This window comes from Cinclus cinclus, chromosome Z (assembly GCF_963662255.1).
Source record: "Cinclus cinclus chromosome Z, bCinCin1.1, whole genome shotgun sequence".
In the NCBI taxonomy this organism is placed as follows: Eukaryota; Metazoa; Chordata; class Aves; order Passeriformes; family Cinclidae; genus Cinclus; species Cinclus cinclus.
The window spans coordinates 61,040,376-61,056,127 of NC_085084.1; the positions used below are offsets into that span (position 1 = coordinate 61,040,376).

General features: G+C 40.2%; 1 protein-coding gene across 2 annotated transcripts in view; it reads left to right on the plus strand.

Moving 5' to 3' along the window:
- The window catches only part of IQGAP2 (IQ motif containing GTPase activating protein 2), a 101,603-nt gene that overhangs the window by 33,362 nt on the left and 52,489 nt on the right, over window positions 1-15,752 (plus strand). For both annotated transcript variants that reach the window (XM_062512847.1, XM_062512845.1), the window contains exons 2-4: window positions 8,892-9,048; window positions 10,195-10,272; window positions 11,992-12,068. In XM_062512847.1, the coding sequence (XP_062368831.1) occupies window positions 8,892-9,048; window positions 10,195-10,272; window positions 11,992-12,068 (312 nt within the window). The remainder of the gene's footprint in view (window positions 1-8,891; window positions 9,049-10,194; window positions 10,273-11,991; window positions 12,069-15,752) is intronic.

The following is a 15,752-nucleotide window of genomic DNA, read 5'->3' on the forward strand; positions in this document are numbered from 1 at the left end:
CAAGGAGTTAGAGCAGCACTCTGCATCCTGCCATGCTCAAATTTGATTTCCCTCTCTTGCCATAGGTTTTCTGTGTGGCCTCAATGCAGTCTTTAGTCTGCACTTCCTTGGGGGTTTGTGCTGATCCAGCTGCATTACTTTCCAATATTCAGGTCTGCAGGCAGAGCTTTCTCCTGCTGCTGCTAGCCTTGAATCATAGCCTTGGCTTTAACACTTGCACACTGTAAAAGCTTCTGTGTTGAACCTACACTGGAAGTACTTACCTGGGTCATTTTTCTTCCCTAGAAAAAAGTTATGATTGTAGGCATGGTGGTATTATTTATGCCTGTCCTCTCAGCTGCAAAGAAAGGTAATAGCACATCCCTCTTGGTACCTTGAGAACTAATACTTGCATGGAAGGCACTTTGCAGTGGTAAGGGGCAAACAGTAGATCTTGATGTAAAAATTACTGTATTACTTTGATGGTGTTTTTAGACATTCTTCCTTGTATGGATAGTTTGACAGCTGCTAGAAACAGCCCATCGGATGACACAGTGGATTTTGGGAGAGGGTTAACAAAATATGCATATTTCCTGATGGACAGCTGTGATTTAGCTTCAGTAGAAGCTTCATCAAAATGACTGTTGGATAGATCACTTCATAGAGACTGCAGCTCTATTTTCTATGGATTTGGATAGAAATTACTGCTGTGGCAGGGTGTGGACTTTGGGTAAAGACTGTGATTTTAAGATTAGTGGGGCTATTGTGTGAAGAAGGTGTGAAGGTTATCTCCAGGACCCATTGGTTATTTTACTGCCACATTTCTGAGGCTTGCCAGGGGCATGCATCTTCTGCTGAAGTGGATTGCTTGGGAGACTATGAGATTATTCCAGGCCAGAACCTTTTAAATTGTTAAATCTAAAATACCATATGTTGTTTTAAGAGGGTGCCCTAAACTATTACCATACTGTAACTATAGAAGACTTAATAGAGCAAAGCAATCTGCTGTAGCATGTAGCAAGACAATATAATGTGAAAGTCTAAACTACAGTCTGCAGAGCTTTCCTAAAGCAAACATGGTGTGTTTGGAGGGAATAACTTGTTTCACAACATTTCCACATGGACCAATGTTGTGTAAATATACTGTATAAATGCTTTTGTTGCTGTGTATGCTTCCGTTTATCAAATCAGTGTCTATAAAGATTTGTGAAAAACTAAGTTTCGATTAATTCATATGCCAAATTCATCTTCTTTTCAGAGAAAAGCATTGTTTTATTTGTAGGGAGACCCTTTATGTTTGTATGTGGGACTTATTACAGAGCTTGTGTCTGCACTACCTAAAATTTCATTAGTGATTTGAGTCTGTCATCTGTCTGAAATTATGCTTTCCAGGGGCCACTGAGCCACCACTGCCAGACTAACACAGGAAATACTTGTGTTTCTGCTGTTGTGTCTCTGCTGCTGTTGGAAGAGAAGGCTGTTAAAACTGGTCTAGACACTGCAGCTGGGTGATGCATGTCAATCTGAGTTGTTAATTTAGTTGCACAGGTTTTGCAAAATTTTTAGCAGTATTTTGTTCCATCCTTTTGTCCCACTTTTCATTCACATGAAAATCCAGTTCTTTGTGTAGAAAAGGGGCTACTTCAGACCATACAATCAGCAGATACTTTTTCCCTCCTGAGACCTTTGAACACAGGCTTAATTATTCCACCTCATTTGCTCAGGTAACCTGTTGAGTACTGTTGTTTCTGCCTTGAAGAATTAGGTGAGGTTTCTTAAGAACACATACTTGTTGTGGTTGATCAGTCTCCACCATGGTGGTGAGCTCCCTTCCTGGCACTGCTCTTACTACTGCCTCTTCAGCTTTCTTCTCCAGACCTTGGCAGCTTGAAGCTGGGCCAAGAGCAGGGGGAAAAGATGAGGCATCTCTGTGGCCATCAGCCTGGGCTTTGTTGGACCTCCACTCAATCACCTTTACCTTGAATAGCAGTCCTGGAGTTTGTGGTTGTTACCTGGTGCTAAATCATAATGTCTCTGCAAACAGAGAAGGCAGCAAATCAGAGCCTTGCTGATTCCTAAGGTTGAGGACTGTCTTGAAACACATGCATGGTGTGTTGCTGTTGTCAGCTGTGGTGTTGGTGTAGAGTCTCTCTCTTTTCTCCACCAAAAAGCTGCTGAGTAAACAGGACTTGACTACTGCTGGGTGCAGTGGCCCCATGCAATGGCCATGGGGCCGTGTCCAGAGCCAGCTTCCTGAGCAGCACCTTGCCTTGTGGACTTTAATCACTGATTAACCCACATAAAGGGTGGCTGGAATAAAACAGATTAAAGCAGCGCACAGTATCTGTGCTGCCATCTTGTGCACCAGAATTTTATAACACCTTTAACATTATTTTGTAAATATGGCAGTGTTGTCATGGCAGCAGAAATCTGGTGTGGAAACATGTTGCTGACATGATTTATTGCTGCTTTAGTGTGCTGTTCAGGTCAGGCAAGGCGTCACTGCTCCTAGCTTCTGCTTATCTGAATTGAGTATGAAATGCATCAGAAGGGCTTTGATCAGGAAATGAGTGCCGCAACAAACTTCACGCTGGCATGAACAGCTCAACTGAATGCAGAAACGTGCAGTGAGATCTGTATTGTTTTAACACTTATGCAATTTATGCACTACGAATCCACACATGAATGTTTCATAGCTTTCAGTGTCGCTCTTGCTGAAAGTCAGTATCCTCCCTGGTGAAATCGTGATTGTAGGAAGTTGAGATGCTGTTATATCAAACACTAGCTGGAGAGTCAAATATATGCAGTGTTGAATTTGAACCAGCTTGTGGAAGTGTTAAATTTGACAGCTGCAAGTTTATCCAAAATCTCTTACCTAAAGGATTTGACATTTTCTTTATGTGCTAAAGTTCTGCGACCTTGTGTAGCCAAGTGATTCTTGGTGTCCTCCATGTTGCTGCCTTCTTGTTACTTCTTGTGTGTAACATGAGAAAACTGGTGTCTGGGGTGATCTGTATCACACCTTCCTTCACCCAACTGCTGTGGTGACCCACAAGCAAAAATTTGATTTCTTTCTTAGAATGGGTACAACTTTAAATGCAGTAGAGGCTGTCTCTGGAGTATGAATCTTGACTCTCAAATTTAGAAGCTGATGTTTCCAGGGTGTCTGGCTCCAGGAGTAAGTTGGCATCAGAGAACTGTAGCTCTGACTTAAGCTAAGGCTCCCATCTATAAGGAAGGTTTGAGGCTGAATGTACCAGAACATGAGGGGTGAAAAAAGGATGTGAAGAAAGTAGTTTTTTCCAGCTACCCACTCTACTCTGTACAGCCTCAAAATCAAGCCACCAAGGTTATGCCACTTTTTTTATACAGCTGATAGTTTTTGCTGTGATGGTATTCAAATGTTATGTATCTATTTTCATGGAATGGCTGGAAGCTTTGCGTGCTTTTCCTCTGGAAGTAGCCTGTGGCTGTTTGTGAAATAACCTTTTCCTGAGTTTTCTGGTTTAGGAGATGTAGCATACTAAAGCTTGCAGTATAATGAGAACAAATTCCAAAGTCAACACACAGGTTTTCCTTATAAACAAATCAACCTTACCACCACCCCACTACTCAGCTAAGGAACACACCTAGATTGCTTTGGCTGCAGTCACCCTCCTTCATAAAATGTTATTTAGGGAAATGGTGGCAGCTAAAAGAAAATTCTATTTTTCTTAAGCAAAGGAATATTTAAGAACTGAGATTCTTAACAAATCTGTAGATTCAGAAACTAGAGACATAATGGTATGAAATTTTAAATTATGAGTTCACATGCTTCAGACAGTTGTTTATTTCTGAATATCTCCAAGTAAAACTTGACTTTAAAACTTGACTTTAACCACTTCCACCACTTCAGACATTTAAAGCTAGAATGTAACATTTTGCTTTGAGTCTGATTGTAGTTATTATTATTTTCTAGCAAAAAGATTTTTTTTCTTTGGAACATGTTGGAAAGCCACATTGTACTCTCTAGGTCAGCAGTCTGTTTCACTTGTGCTGAACTAGATTGAAAGGCTGTGGTTGTGAGCAAGGGAGGTAATAAATGAGTGGTAACTTATGTTGATCTTGTCTTCACTACACCTTTTCCACAGCACCATGCAGTGTTCTGAACTTTGGCTCTGGAGTCCTATGTTTTCTTCTTTAAAGATGTGCTTCCCATGAACCTGGTGCCCTTGGATCCGTGTCTTGTGGCATAAATCTGGAAGGGCAGGGCAGCAAAAGTATAAATTTTACTGCACAATTGTGTGATGAATGTGATGGGCTTTGGGTGGGTTGTACAAGATATCCTCTCTTTTCAGCTGAACGTTGACTCCAGCATTTATAGTCTCTTGACCTGTGTGTGTGCTATTCTGACCACACAGACTGTCAATGACAACTTCATAACTGTTTTAAGTTCGTAGTGCAGCACTGTTGCTTCCAGTTCCCTTGACCTTGCCTTGAATGAGACTCAGCAGGGGTTTTTTGCGTTTAAAATGCAGTCTGAGCTAATTATACTGCTGCTGTATTCACAGAATGACAGAATGGTTAAAGTTGGGAGGGACCACAGTTGGTCATCTGGTGCGACTTCCCTGCTTATGCAGGGTTGTCCCAGAGCACATTGCACAGTATTGAGTCCAGCAAGTTCTTGAATATCTCCAGTGAGGGAGACTCTACAACCTCTCTGGGCAATCTGTACTAGTACATAGTCAAAAGTGGAAACTGGATCTCCCAGCAAGTGTCATGCCGTTTGCTGCTTGAGCCTGGCAGAGAAGTCAGCAGAAAATAGCTGCTGAACAGCTCTGCCATGGATTGTCAAAAGTTAAAACCAGAATTGAGCACAGCAAAAGGGAATTATACCTCAGTACTCACTCCTGGCTGACTTTCTAGTACTGTGCATTGGAACTGAAGTTTTGGAGATATATTTTCATTGACCAGATCTAGGTTTGCTTTTTTGTCTATGGCAAATACTTTATTTATGTGTTAGCAAGTATTGCAGTATTATGAAAATCAAAGTGAGCTATACTTATGCATTCCCAAGTATCTGTCTTCAGGAGAAGACATGCATATGTGTGTTTTATCCAAACAGTAAGTCTATAATTGGCCTAACTGGGTAACTCTGTAGGACTGTTCAAATGATTGTTAATCTTAGATGGTACTACCCAGAACTTCAGTTATGCTGTATGCTTTACTCTGCTTCCTGAGGCTGACTTTTGTCCCTCCACCATGGAGCAGGGTTTGGATTTACCTTGTTAAAAGTAAAGTTATGGGATTATATTGTTAAAAAGGCATGGTAGAAATGCATGTGCACATTTGATAGCTATAATAACCTTACTCTACGAATGTCATACTGGAGGAAAACATACTGTCCGAGTTATAGAGCCCTCATCATGAGTATCAGCAATATTAACTACTTTTTTTGGGGCAACAGTTTCTGCAACACACTTAAAAGGCGATGCTGATGCTGCATGCAGTTCTGTATGCTCAGGAAAACAGTGGGTGAGCCAAAAGCGATGCTGTTTCTTTATCCTTGAATCTAATAAATTGCTCCGAAGGTATCTATAAATCTTTACTGTCAAGTGGATATTCTGTGTTTCACTTAATGAAACAAAAATAGATGCATTTCTGATTCTCTCAGTATGCTCCTGCTGACTATAATAACCTTCATAAACTCACCAAACTATGTCTTAAAAAGCAGAAGCTCACAAGTTTGGAAATAATGGTTCTTTCTGTTTAAAACCATAATTACCTTCTAATTGAATCAGTGTCAAGGGAACAAAGCCTCTGTAATAGCAAGAAGCACTGGGGAGAAAAGTGCTACAGATATGCTGGTTAACAAGAAGTACAACATGACCCAGCCATGGGCACTCCCAGCCCAGAGAGCCAAAGGTGTGCTGGGCTGCATCCAGAGCAGTGTGGGCAGCAGGGCAGGGAGGGGATTCTGCCCCTCTGCTCTGCTCTGCTCTGCTGAGACCCCACCTGCAGTGCTGCACCCACCTCTGGGGTCCCAGCACAGGAAACTTGTGACTTAGCCCAGCAGGTCCCAGAGGAGGATTACAAAATTGATCAGGGAGCTGGAGCACCTCTTCTGTGGGGACAGGCTGAGAGAGTTGGGGTTGTTCATCTGGAGAAGAGAAAGCTCTGTGGAATACTTATAGCACCTTCCAGCTGTTTGCATAACTAAGTTACAAAGTTGTTTGTATAATAGCAGGATTTAATTAAAATCCTGAGGTTTTTCCTTCCTCTGATTAAACATGTGCAAAACACAGTAAATCCTTTCACAGTAGATCTTGTTCTGGCTAAGTTCTGCAACTTCCAGACATTGGTAGAACATATTGTATATGTAATACAGCTGTAGCTGTGTTCCCAATCTTGGACACTGATCACCAAATACTGTTAGTTGCCCTATTACAGACCACTAATTTTTTCTGGAGTAGGTATAACTTACAGATTTTTGGCTATAAATGGAAAGAAGCTTTGCATCTTTCAGGTTTGCGCTCTTTAGTTCTCTCTAGATTTTCCTCTCTTTTTTTCCACTGAGTTACTAACATTCTCCTTCTCAAAATGTATTTATTCCCTTGTATATTGATATGGACTTGTTGGTTCCACAGTTTTATTCTACATTACCTTTTCTTCTTTCTGCTTTCTTTTCACCTGCATACTGTTTCCTGTTAGTTCTTCAGGGTACTGCATTTACCTGTTAGACATGGTAGCCTCCCTGACTAGAACAGGAGGGTTCCAGATTAATTTTAAAGCCTTATCACCATGCTGGGAAAGGACCCGCAACAATTTTGTTCTTATTGAATTACAAGAGGTTTGAAAAGCTGAGGAGTAGCTTTCACTTTGGATTAGCATGTCATTTAGAGCTCAGGGAATTTGTACTGAAAGGAAAAAAAGAAATTCCAGGTGGGCCCATGTGTGTATCTTCCTCAAAAACAGTTTCAGTACAGTACCTTGTTGGTGCCCTGGACTTAAGATGTTAGAAAAACCCTTTCACAATTAAACTGAGAATTAGAATCCAATGCAAGGTACAAAATGCTGCTCTGGGCACACAGTTCATGTCTCTGGTGATGGTCCATTGAACAGCAGAGTCAGCTGTGGCTCATGGTGAATGTCTGCTCACCTCAATATCTGGTTCACCAAGGTCCTGATGCTTACCTGTACAATTATTTTTCTAGGAGACACATTCTAAGAAATTAAATTCTATAGGAAAAGCTAACTGACTCAGGTAAAAATCATGTTTGTCTAGAAGTACACTTTCTTTGTACATTCTTTCTTGTCCTTTTGTGGAGAAGCCAAGTGTGATGCCTTATTTTATAAATCTATTTCATTTATAAAATGCAATTTTGGGACCCTTGGCATGGACCCATAACACGAGAACATGCAGTTCAGGATAAAGCTGGGAAACTCATCAGGAATATGATTCTCCTCACTAAAGCATCTTTTATACTGCAGAATACAGTTGTCCTAATGGCAGACACTTAGTACAGTTTTCTGTGATACTGTGTTGGATTTATGGGTGTTGGTTTCCTAAAGAGCTATTTGGGTAGTCTGTACTTCAGTGAAACAACTTTCATATGTCCTGTAACAACTCCAAAAGTGGAGCATTAGTCTAGAGTTTTAATGTGAAACAAAATGATGTAGTGAGCTTTCTTTCTCTACATGGTGGAGTGAAAATTGGCTCAGTTTCAACCTGGGTCCAAAATTTCTGGTTTCTGAAGTCAGCCCTATGGAGGTGATGTTAGATTTGCAATGCTGTCTTGCTTACAGTGATGCTGCCGTAATGACAGTAAGCGAAGTGAACTAATGTCTTCAACTCTATTCTCGCCCTTTAGCTTTCTTATTTGTATTGATCTTAATGTCCTAAAAGTGTGGAGTTTGAACAAGCAAAAAAAAAAAAAAAACAAAAACAAAAAACGAAAAAACCAACAACAACAAAAAAGCTCTTGTAATGTGATTTAGCTGCTGGAAATAAGAATAATATCACAGGGCCAAAACACTCAGACCACCAATGTAAAGAACTTCTGGTCCAGTGATTAAGACACTAATCTTTCTTGGAAGTGCTTTGGAAGCAATTTCTCTTGGCTACTCAATATAAACATACTGGATAATATGGTTTCACATCTGTTATTTGACTTCTGAAATGGTTATGTATTCAATTAATATTGTTCTCTGTCTAGTATCATGTCTATCACATCTTAAGTCTCAAATGCATATCTAGTTTAGCACCTTGGAGAATTTAGTCACTGTCACTAATAAGAAGCTGCATTTCAACCTACTTACTGCCAGGCAGACCTCAAATGTGTAAATTACTTTGGGCTTTTCCACAAAACTCTCACTCGTCCCTCCAGCAGCATTACTGTGTTTCATGGGTGAGAGTGCAGAGCTCTCATGCAGGAGGAGGGTAATCTGCAGGAGTGCTCTGTGCTGAGCTGGGCATTTTTGTGAGGTTGTGTTGCACAGCACATTGGCTACAGGAACCTGCCTCACCCAGAACACTGCTGTCCTTGATGCTCATGAGATATAGCACTGGCATAGAAAGCAGAGGGTTTTTTAAAATGTAAACATCAATATACAACACTCCATGTTTTCTTCTAGTTTTCAGCTTAAATTGCTCTTTATTCAAAAGCCTGGTACGGTCAAAAGATTTGAGTTAGATCCCTTGGGGTGTGAATACTTCAAAGCACGCTGTTTGCTTATTGACGGGTTGCAATCAGAGATATGATCCCCTAATCATTTTGATGTCATGTGAATGAATATGAAAATTTTCTCCTGAGCCCTTGTCATTCTCTCTTATAATAACATAGAGATGGTGACATTTAAAGTATGATAGTTGTAGGCAAAGCTGTATCTCATATTAAATCCCAAAAAACAATGTTTCTCAAATATCTCTGTAGATGGATGGAGGTCTGCTTGGACGAAGAGCTGCCCCCAACTACAGAACTGGAAGAAGGCTTAAGAAATGGTGTTTACCTTGCCAAGCTTGCGAAATTCTTTGCACCTAATGTGGTGTCAGACAAAAAGATCTATGATGTGGAGCAGGCACGCTACAAGGTAATAACGTTTTCAGCTCTCTCACCAAGATGACAAAAACCACCAATATTTGTCTTCCAGCTCCTAAAGATTCCCAAGCATGGCTGGTTAGCTTTCTGCATCATCTTTCTTTTAAGGCTATATGGACTAGATGGAAGATGCACAGCTCTAAGAAGCCTGTATGATAAGTTAGAAATATTCAACCCTTAGAAAAAATGTTTTGGTGTTACTTCAAGTTTTTAAAGCTGCACAAATTACACTTCTGGTTCCGAGGAGAGCATGAGCTATGAAACTTATAAAGTTATTTCTCATTAGGAATGGAAGCCAAAAGCAATTTGATAACTGCTTCAAGCTTTCTTCATTTTGTATGGAAGCATATTTGAAATTCACTTCATTAGATCTCTATGTTTATTTTATCAAGTTTAACAGCAAGAAGAAAAAAACAAGCTACCAGTAAGTGAGTTTAGCTTGTTCCCTGTGCAGCATTTTGCTAGCTCCAAGAACCTTGATAATACAGATACATATACAATCATACATAGTAGTCCCTCTATGTAATGCACTATCTCAACCTATAGAGAGGGCAGAAAAAAAAATTATATTTAAGAATTCTGTTTACATTTAAATGTTTCTCCTGAAAATATCTCCAAAACTTGAGAGATTCCTTTTTCCCTTTACCCTAAGAGATGACATTGAAAATTAAGAAGAATACTTTCCCACTTTATTCTTATGCTGATGGTATAGGCCTTAGGGAGGGTCAGGTCAGGTATTCAAGTAGAACTGAAGAGTTCCAAGACTTCCTTATCTGTTCTTATGGTGGTGCCGTGCAGTGTTGCTACTTCTGTGTTTTGGTTCCTTGTCTTTGACATCCAGCCTCTACTCCCAAAGAATACTGAAGAACTGTAAAATTTCGACTTTAACCACAGTCCTACCTGGTGGGTACAAATCTGGCTTATGTAACATGAAAGAATGAGCTAAACTCTGTGTGGAGCTGTTGATGTGTTAGGATGCTTCATTAGCAAAATTGAAGCTGTTGCACTTTGGTCTCTGGGTTCAAATAAGGGAAAATTCTATGAACTGAACTTCAGGATATAAAACAGGGAAACAGGAGGATCAATAAGTAGAGAGTTTGCTTAATGTGACTTTCATAATCTTCTGTGTTTCCAATAGAGATCTGGCCTTCATTTTCGGCACACTGACAACACTGTACAGTGGTTAAGAGCAATGGAGTCCATTGGTCTACCTAAGGTAAGCCTTTCAATTTCAGCAAAGGAAGTGGCTCAGATCATTGGTTCACTGAGATCCCCCTTCATCTGCTTGAGCATAAACAGTTCCTTACAGTAAGTCTACAGGGAATGTGATTAAAAAAAAAAAAATTCTGAGGAGAAGGTAATGTGGAAAGCAGTGGGAGTATCAGTCCTGTGTTGCTGCTGGTGGTGTGTGTGGCCTGAGGAAGGGATGCTATCAGTGTTTGAGCCAGCTCAAGGACTTGGTATCTTACTGTTAATGCAGTCTCTGGGGGGGCCTGAAAGGAGTATGGTTTAAATCAGAAAACTTAAATATTTGCTTCCTTTAGGTTACCTCTTCACATCGTACCTCTTGCTGCCTCTTCCTCTTACTGTACACCCCAGTTTCTCTGCCTCTACCCTGTTTCCAGACTGTTCTTCCACCCTTCAGTGCATCTGCGTGACTGTGCTGCTGCTCTTCTCCCACCAGCTGCTTTCTTGGGTCACCTCCTTTATTTACCTTCCTCCTTGTGGGTCTTCACTTGCCATCTCCCCCCTCTGCTGCTGTTTCTGGGCATCAGTGAGTCTATTTTGGATGAAAATCCTTTAACAAAGGGCTGTGTGCAAACACCTATGCTGCTTGTTTGTACCTTCTGGCAGCTGCACATAGGCTGAGGTGAGCAGTTCCCCACCCCAGGGCACCTGTGTGCTGCCTGAGGCACTGTGGTCAAGCACAGTGGGGACACTCAGGCAGCTGCTTGAGGGGCTAAATGGTCAGCTAATGGACTGATGGTCAGCTACTGCAGGCAAACTCACTGCAGGTGCCTATAACCAGAAAGAACACTCATGACTGCCATCAGAAATGCCAGAGATGGGAAGGGGTCCTGCCCTTTCCAGGTTAGGCTTTTTTTTTCCAGTAGAGTCCTTCAGCCCTCTGTCAGCTGGCTGATTTCCACCCTGCCATCCCTCCTCTGAAAGATGGTGTTTCTGTCACAGAGGATGGTCATGGCCTAAAGCTCTCCCAGTTCTCTCTCACAAAGCTGTTTTGAGCTAATGATGAAGAGAGCTCTGTCCTTCTTAGTCTGGTCCTATTAACCATGGGACAGTGCAGCCCCAAGTGACCAGCCTGGGCTGGAAGCATGTTGCCAACTCTCACGGTTAACTAAGTCTTTTTATTATATTTTTGTGGAGAAACAGTGTTTAGTGACTGGGACCAAGGCCAGGAACAAATTACTGGTAGAACCAGAACTGGAACTTATGATGTGGCTTCTTGGCTAAATTGCTTAATATTCCTCTCTCTAAATATCTTTCTTTGTAAATGATGTTTTCAAAAAGTTAGGGGTGCTGGCAATTAGAATTATGCATTTTTAAACCATACTTGATAGGTTTGGTTTGTAATGAGGCTTTGCAAATTTTAACTGCATTCCAGGTTTTGGGTGTCTGTAGAGGACAAGCACTACTGACTGAGCTCATGCCAAAGGACATTTTTTTAGAAATCTTTTTGAAATGCTGCCTGCTTATCTTCCTTTTCTCCCCTCTTATTAAGTAGCTTTTATGCTTTATTAAGCTCTTCTTTATGAAAACTACTGATAAAGTTAAAATAACATCAGAGGAGACATGACTCATAGCTGTATAAAAGTAACAGCTGAAATTCTGTAAATTTAAGGTATGGTTCTGCAGAGTAAACATTTCTTCTCAGTAGCAAGTCTTCTCATTTAACTGTGTGCTCTTTGCTTTTTAGATCTTTTATCCAGAGACTACGGATGTCTATGATAGGAAAAACATCCCTAGGATGATATACTGCATTCACGCTCTAAGGTAATTGCTGTCAGGAATAAAAGTTACACTAACTGCCAAAGTGAGCAGTCTAAGTCTTGAAATGGCTTTAGGACAAACAGTATATCAAAATCTGTCAGAACTTATAAGTTCATTAGTTTTAAGTTTGAGACAAAAGTTGAACTTTGTCAGGTCTATTGGTCAAATAGTTCTCAAAATAGGAATTAAGGACTACTGATTAGCATGCACATCCCTCTCTCGATAGCACACCCCCTTCAAAAATGAACATACAGTTTCAAAATACATACTTCAACAGAAATCAAACAAATTAACAGTAACTCAGCAAAACCTTAGTACAATCATGAAGCAGACATGCTGATCAGAGTGAAAATAATGATGAACTGTCATCTTTGTCCCAAAACTGAATCAATTAATTACTGTATTCTGTGTTAATTCATGTAAAAAAAGATACATTCTCAAATATTTCAAATATTTCCAAAAAATTCTGAGCACCTTGGCTTTTAATGTAAAGTCAGAGAGGCTTTGACTACACCATTGAAAGTAAGAATTAAATTGTTTTTGTGTTCTGTCTTAAGGATTTTCTTGACATTTAGTACAAAAACATCTGCCCTGTGCTGTCCCTGGTGTGAGGGACAGTGTTCTTGGCAGACAGCTCCACCCTCCTGTGGTTCTTCTAGTTCATTTCCTGCACGCAGAGACCTTTCCCTTTGAATTATTTTTGGCACTAATCTTTCAGAGAACATAATTAACTTGCACCCCAAACTTTCTTCTGTGTTTCTAATGGTGTTCAAAGGCACATCAGCTGCTCCAGGGCTATCAGACAGACTATTCAGTATGTGCTTTATTGGAACTTTTTTAGGGCTAATCCTTGAAATGTGCCTACTCTTGCATTCTGGGATGTGCACTCACTCCCAATAAACAGGACTCACCACTAAAGTTCACTGTATTTGCTTAATGTGCCTGGTGTTCATGTTTGACAGCTCAGTATAGTTTTGCCATCTTTGACAAGAGTGAAATTACTGTACTTAGTGTAATATTAACTGGGAAGTGACACCAGGACTATCTGAGGGTGGTTCTTGCCTGTAACTTAGTAGTGCAGTCTGTTCTGACAGCAAGTGTCTTGTGTAAGTTTAAAGTGATTTCCTAAAGGGGATGTGTGGGGCTATGACCTTGACCAGGTCAGGCTGAGTCAGTGGGCTGTGTGCCCCCCACCTCCCAGCTGTGTTATGGGCCAGATCAAACATTTTCCACGAGGTACAAGAACACATTTAATTTTTCTAATGTTTTCACCCTCATTTATATAGGACAGTATTATTAACAACTCCATCAAATATCTTCTTAATATCTGCCTTATCATTGCAATGGCAGTAATTCTTATCCTGAACTGATGTTTATCCTGAACTGATATTTACAAACTGATGGATTGACTTGTGGTAGAAATTTTCCTTTCTCCATTTTGGCAGGCCCCAGGATTTATGGAGTGCCAAAATTAGTCTGTGTTGTCTCAGCTTTCACTTCCAAGTTTGTCCTGTTCAAATTAATTTTTCTTGATGAATATCAACACAAAACTTTAACTCTGTACTTAATATGTTTTTGGAGTTTTTTTGAAGTGCTATTATTTTTGAAATGGATTTGGTATAGAATGTGTTCCCCTTCATGCCACACTGAAGGGGAATAGGCCTGGAATGCTTTTATTTATTATGCTTTCCCATGAGATTGTAGGCCCCTGTGCCTGTGCAGGATGTAAGAACAGAAGAAACAATGATTGAGCTTTATTTCCATACCTTTTTCCTAAAATGCATGCCAGAAGTCTTTCACTGAAATCTTTCAAATCAAACTTTGATCTCAGTGTTGAATGGCACACAAGCTACACTGAAAGCTGTTTGGGAAAGCATAGAATTAAGGACAGGGCGCTTTGCCTGGCCAGCAGTGCTCCCAGGTGGATTGGCACCAGAGGAATGCTGAGCTGTATCCAAAACGTATATTTGACATCTGAAATAATAACTTTTTGCAGGGAAAGTCATTGGCTGTTTGTTGTTTTGTTGATCTTTGGCTGTTGGAAGGCCTGAAAATAGATGAGTCTAAGCCTGCTGGTTTAAATATATGTCCTGATTCAAGTCTTAAAATTAAGACCATTGCACTTAAAGCATGTGGGATGACTTATGCTGTTGAATGCAACACTGCTCTAGCCAGGAAGGAGTGACTTAGCAAACAATTTCATATAATATTCCTGTTGAATATAATTACCTCTTGCTTTTCTCTCACTGAAACATCAATACTTAAAGTATTGGCTGGGACAAAGGCCAGGAAGAAACTAGTGGTAGAACCAGAGCTGGAACTTCTGGTTCCACCTGAAAAATACAAAGGCAAAAATTCCCTTACTTGCACTTTTTTCTTTTTTTTTTTTTTTTTTTTTTTCTTTTGTGAAAGCAGATTTGAGCTCGTACACTAAATGAGGTTAAGAACAGCTTCATTTAAATCAAGATGCTAACAGTGATTCTTTTTCTTAAATAGCAGTGCTTGGAGATATTTTTTCCCTGAAAAATTTAGTCTTCAAATTATCTTTGCAAGAAGATATCTCCTATATCCTAATTAAACTATCCCTCAAGAAGCTGGACAGCTTCAAAACATTGTTTTCCTAGGAAGCAGCAGATTAACAAGCATGCTGTAAAAGAAAAAACATGCTATTTTTCAGATCTGTTTTTCACAGCATGTTATACAAATCAGCTAAGTACAAAACAAGTCCTGGGAACATCTGCCTGATAAGAGTTGAGTTGTGTGGGTGATGCCTTCTATTGAAAGGAGTTTCACCTGGGAACTGTTCTTTCTCCTTTGTTTTCCCATGCTCCTGGAGCTATGAATTCAGTTTTCTTAACCATTAAGCAAGCTGTTCCAAGTGAAATTATATGCTAACTCAGAAGTGTCTTTGTGTTCTCTGCAAGACTCAAAGAACATTTTCAGCACCATCTGGTGGTTAATAAGTTTATCCAAACAGAGGAGTATAGGAAATACCACACATGGTTCAACATCCTTCTGGAAGTGCTGAACAGCAAAAAAAATATTCTTTAATGTTCATAGCACTCTTTCTTTTTGTGTCTTTTTATTGTGGTGGCCCAAAAAAGAGTCAGCAGTCAGCTGCTGATTTCTACAGCTTTTGTATGACACCCACCAGGCAGGATTGTGTCCCTGTCAAACTTGGAGCAAAATCTCTTTTTACCCAGAAAGACTGGAAGGCAAAACAGGGTAACAGAGGAACCTGACTCGTTACTATAGTCTGGTAAAGTCTGTGTGCTTTTTCCCCCCATGAAATAGCTAATTTGTGTTTTAGACAGATTTGAAATATAAGAATGGCATCAGCAATTATTTTGAAAGGCTGTAAAAGCATGTTGAACCTACCTGAGAGTCTCTGTTGTCTTCATCCAGATGGGGGCAGGACAGAGGAGTAGTTGAGGCAGCATGAAAGATAAATGCTGATTCCACGTACTCCCAAATCCATACACAGCTACAAATATGTGCTTTAAAATCTCCTCCCATAATTTGCTCCTAGCAAAAAAATCTCCTCTGCAACAAAACACAAAAAGGGAATACTCTTCTCTGGAAACAAAACCCCTGAACCCCAAAGCACATTTGCAATGAATGGCTTTGGGGTGAAGTAAGTTTGAAAAGAGGTGGAAAACAATCCTTTTGGAGGAATGTGTTATTTAA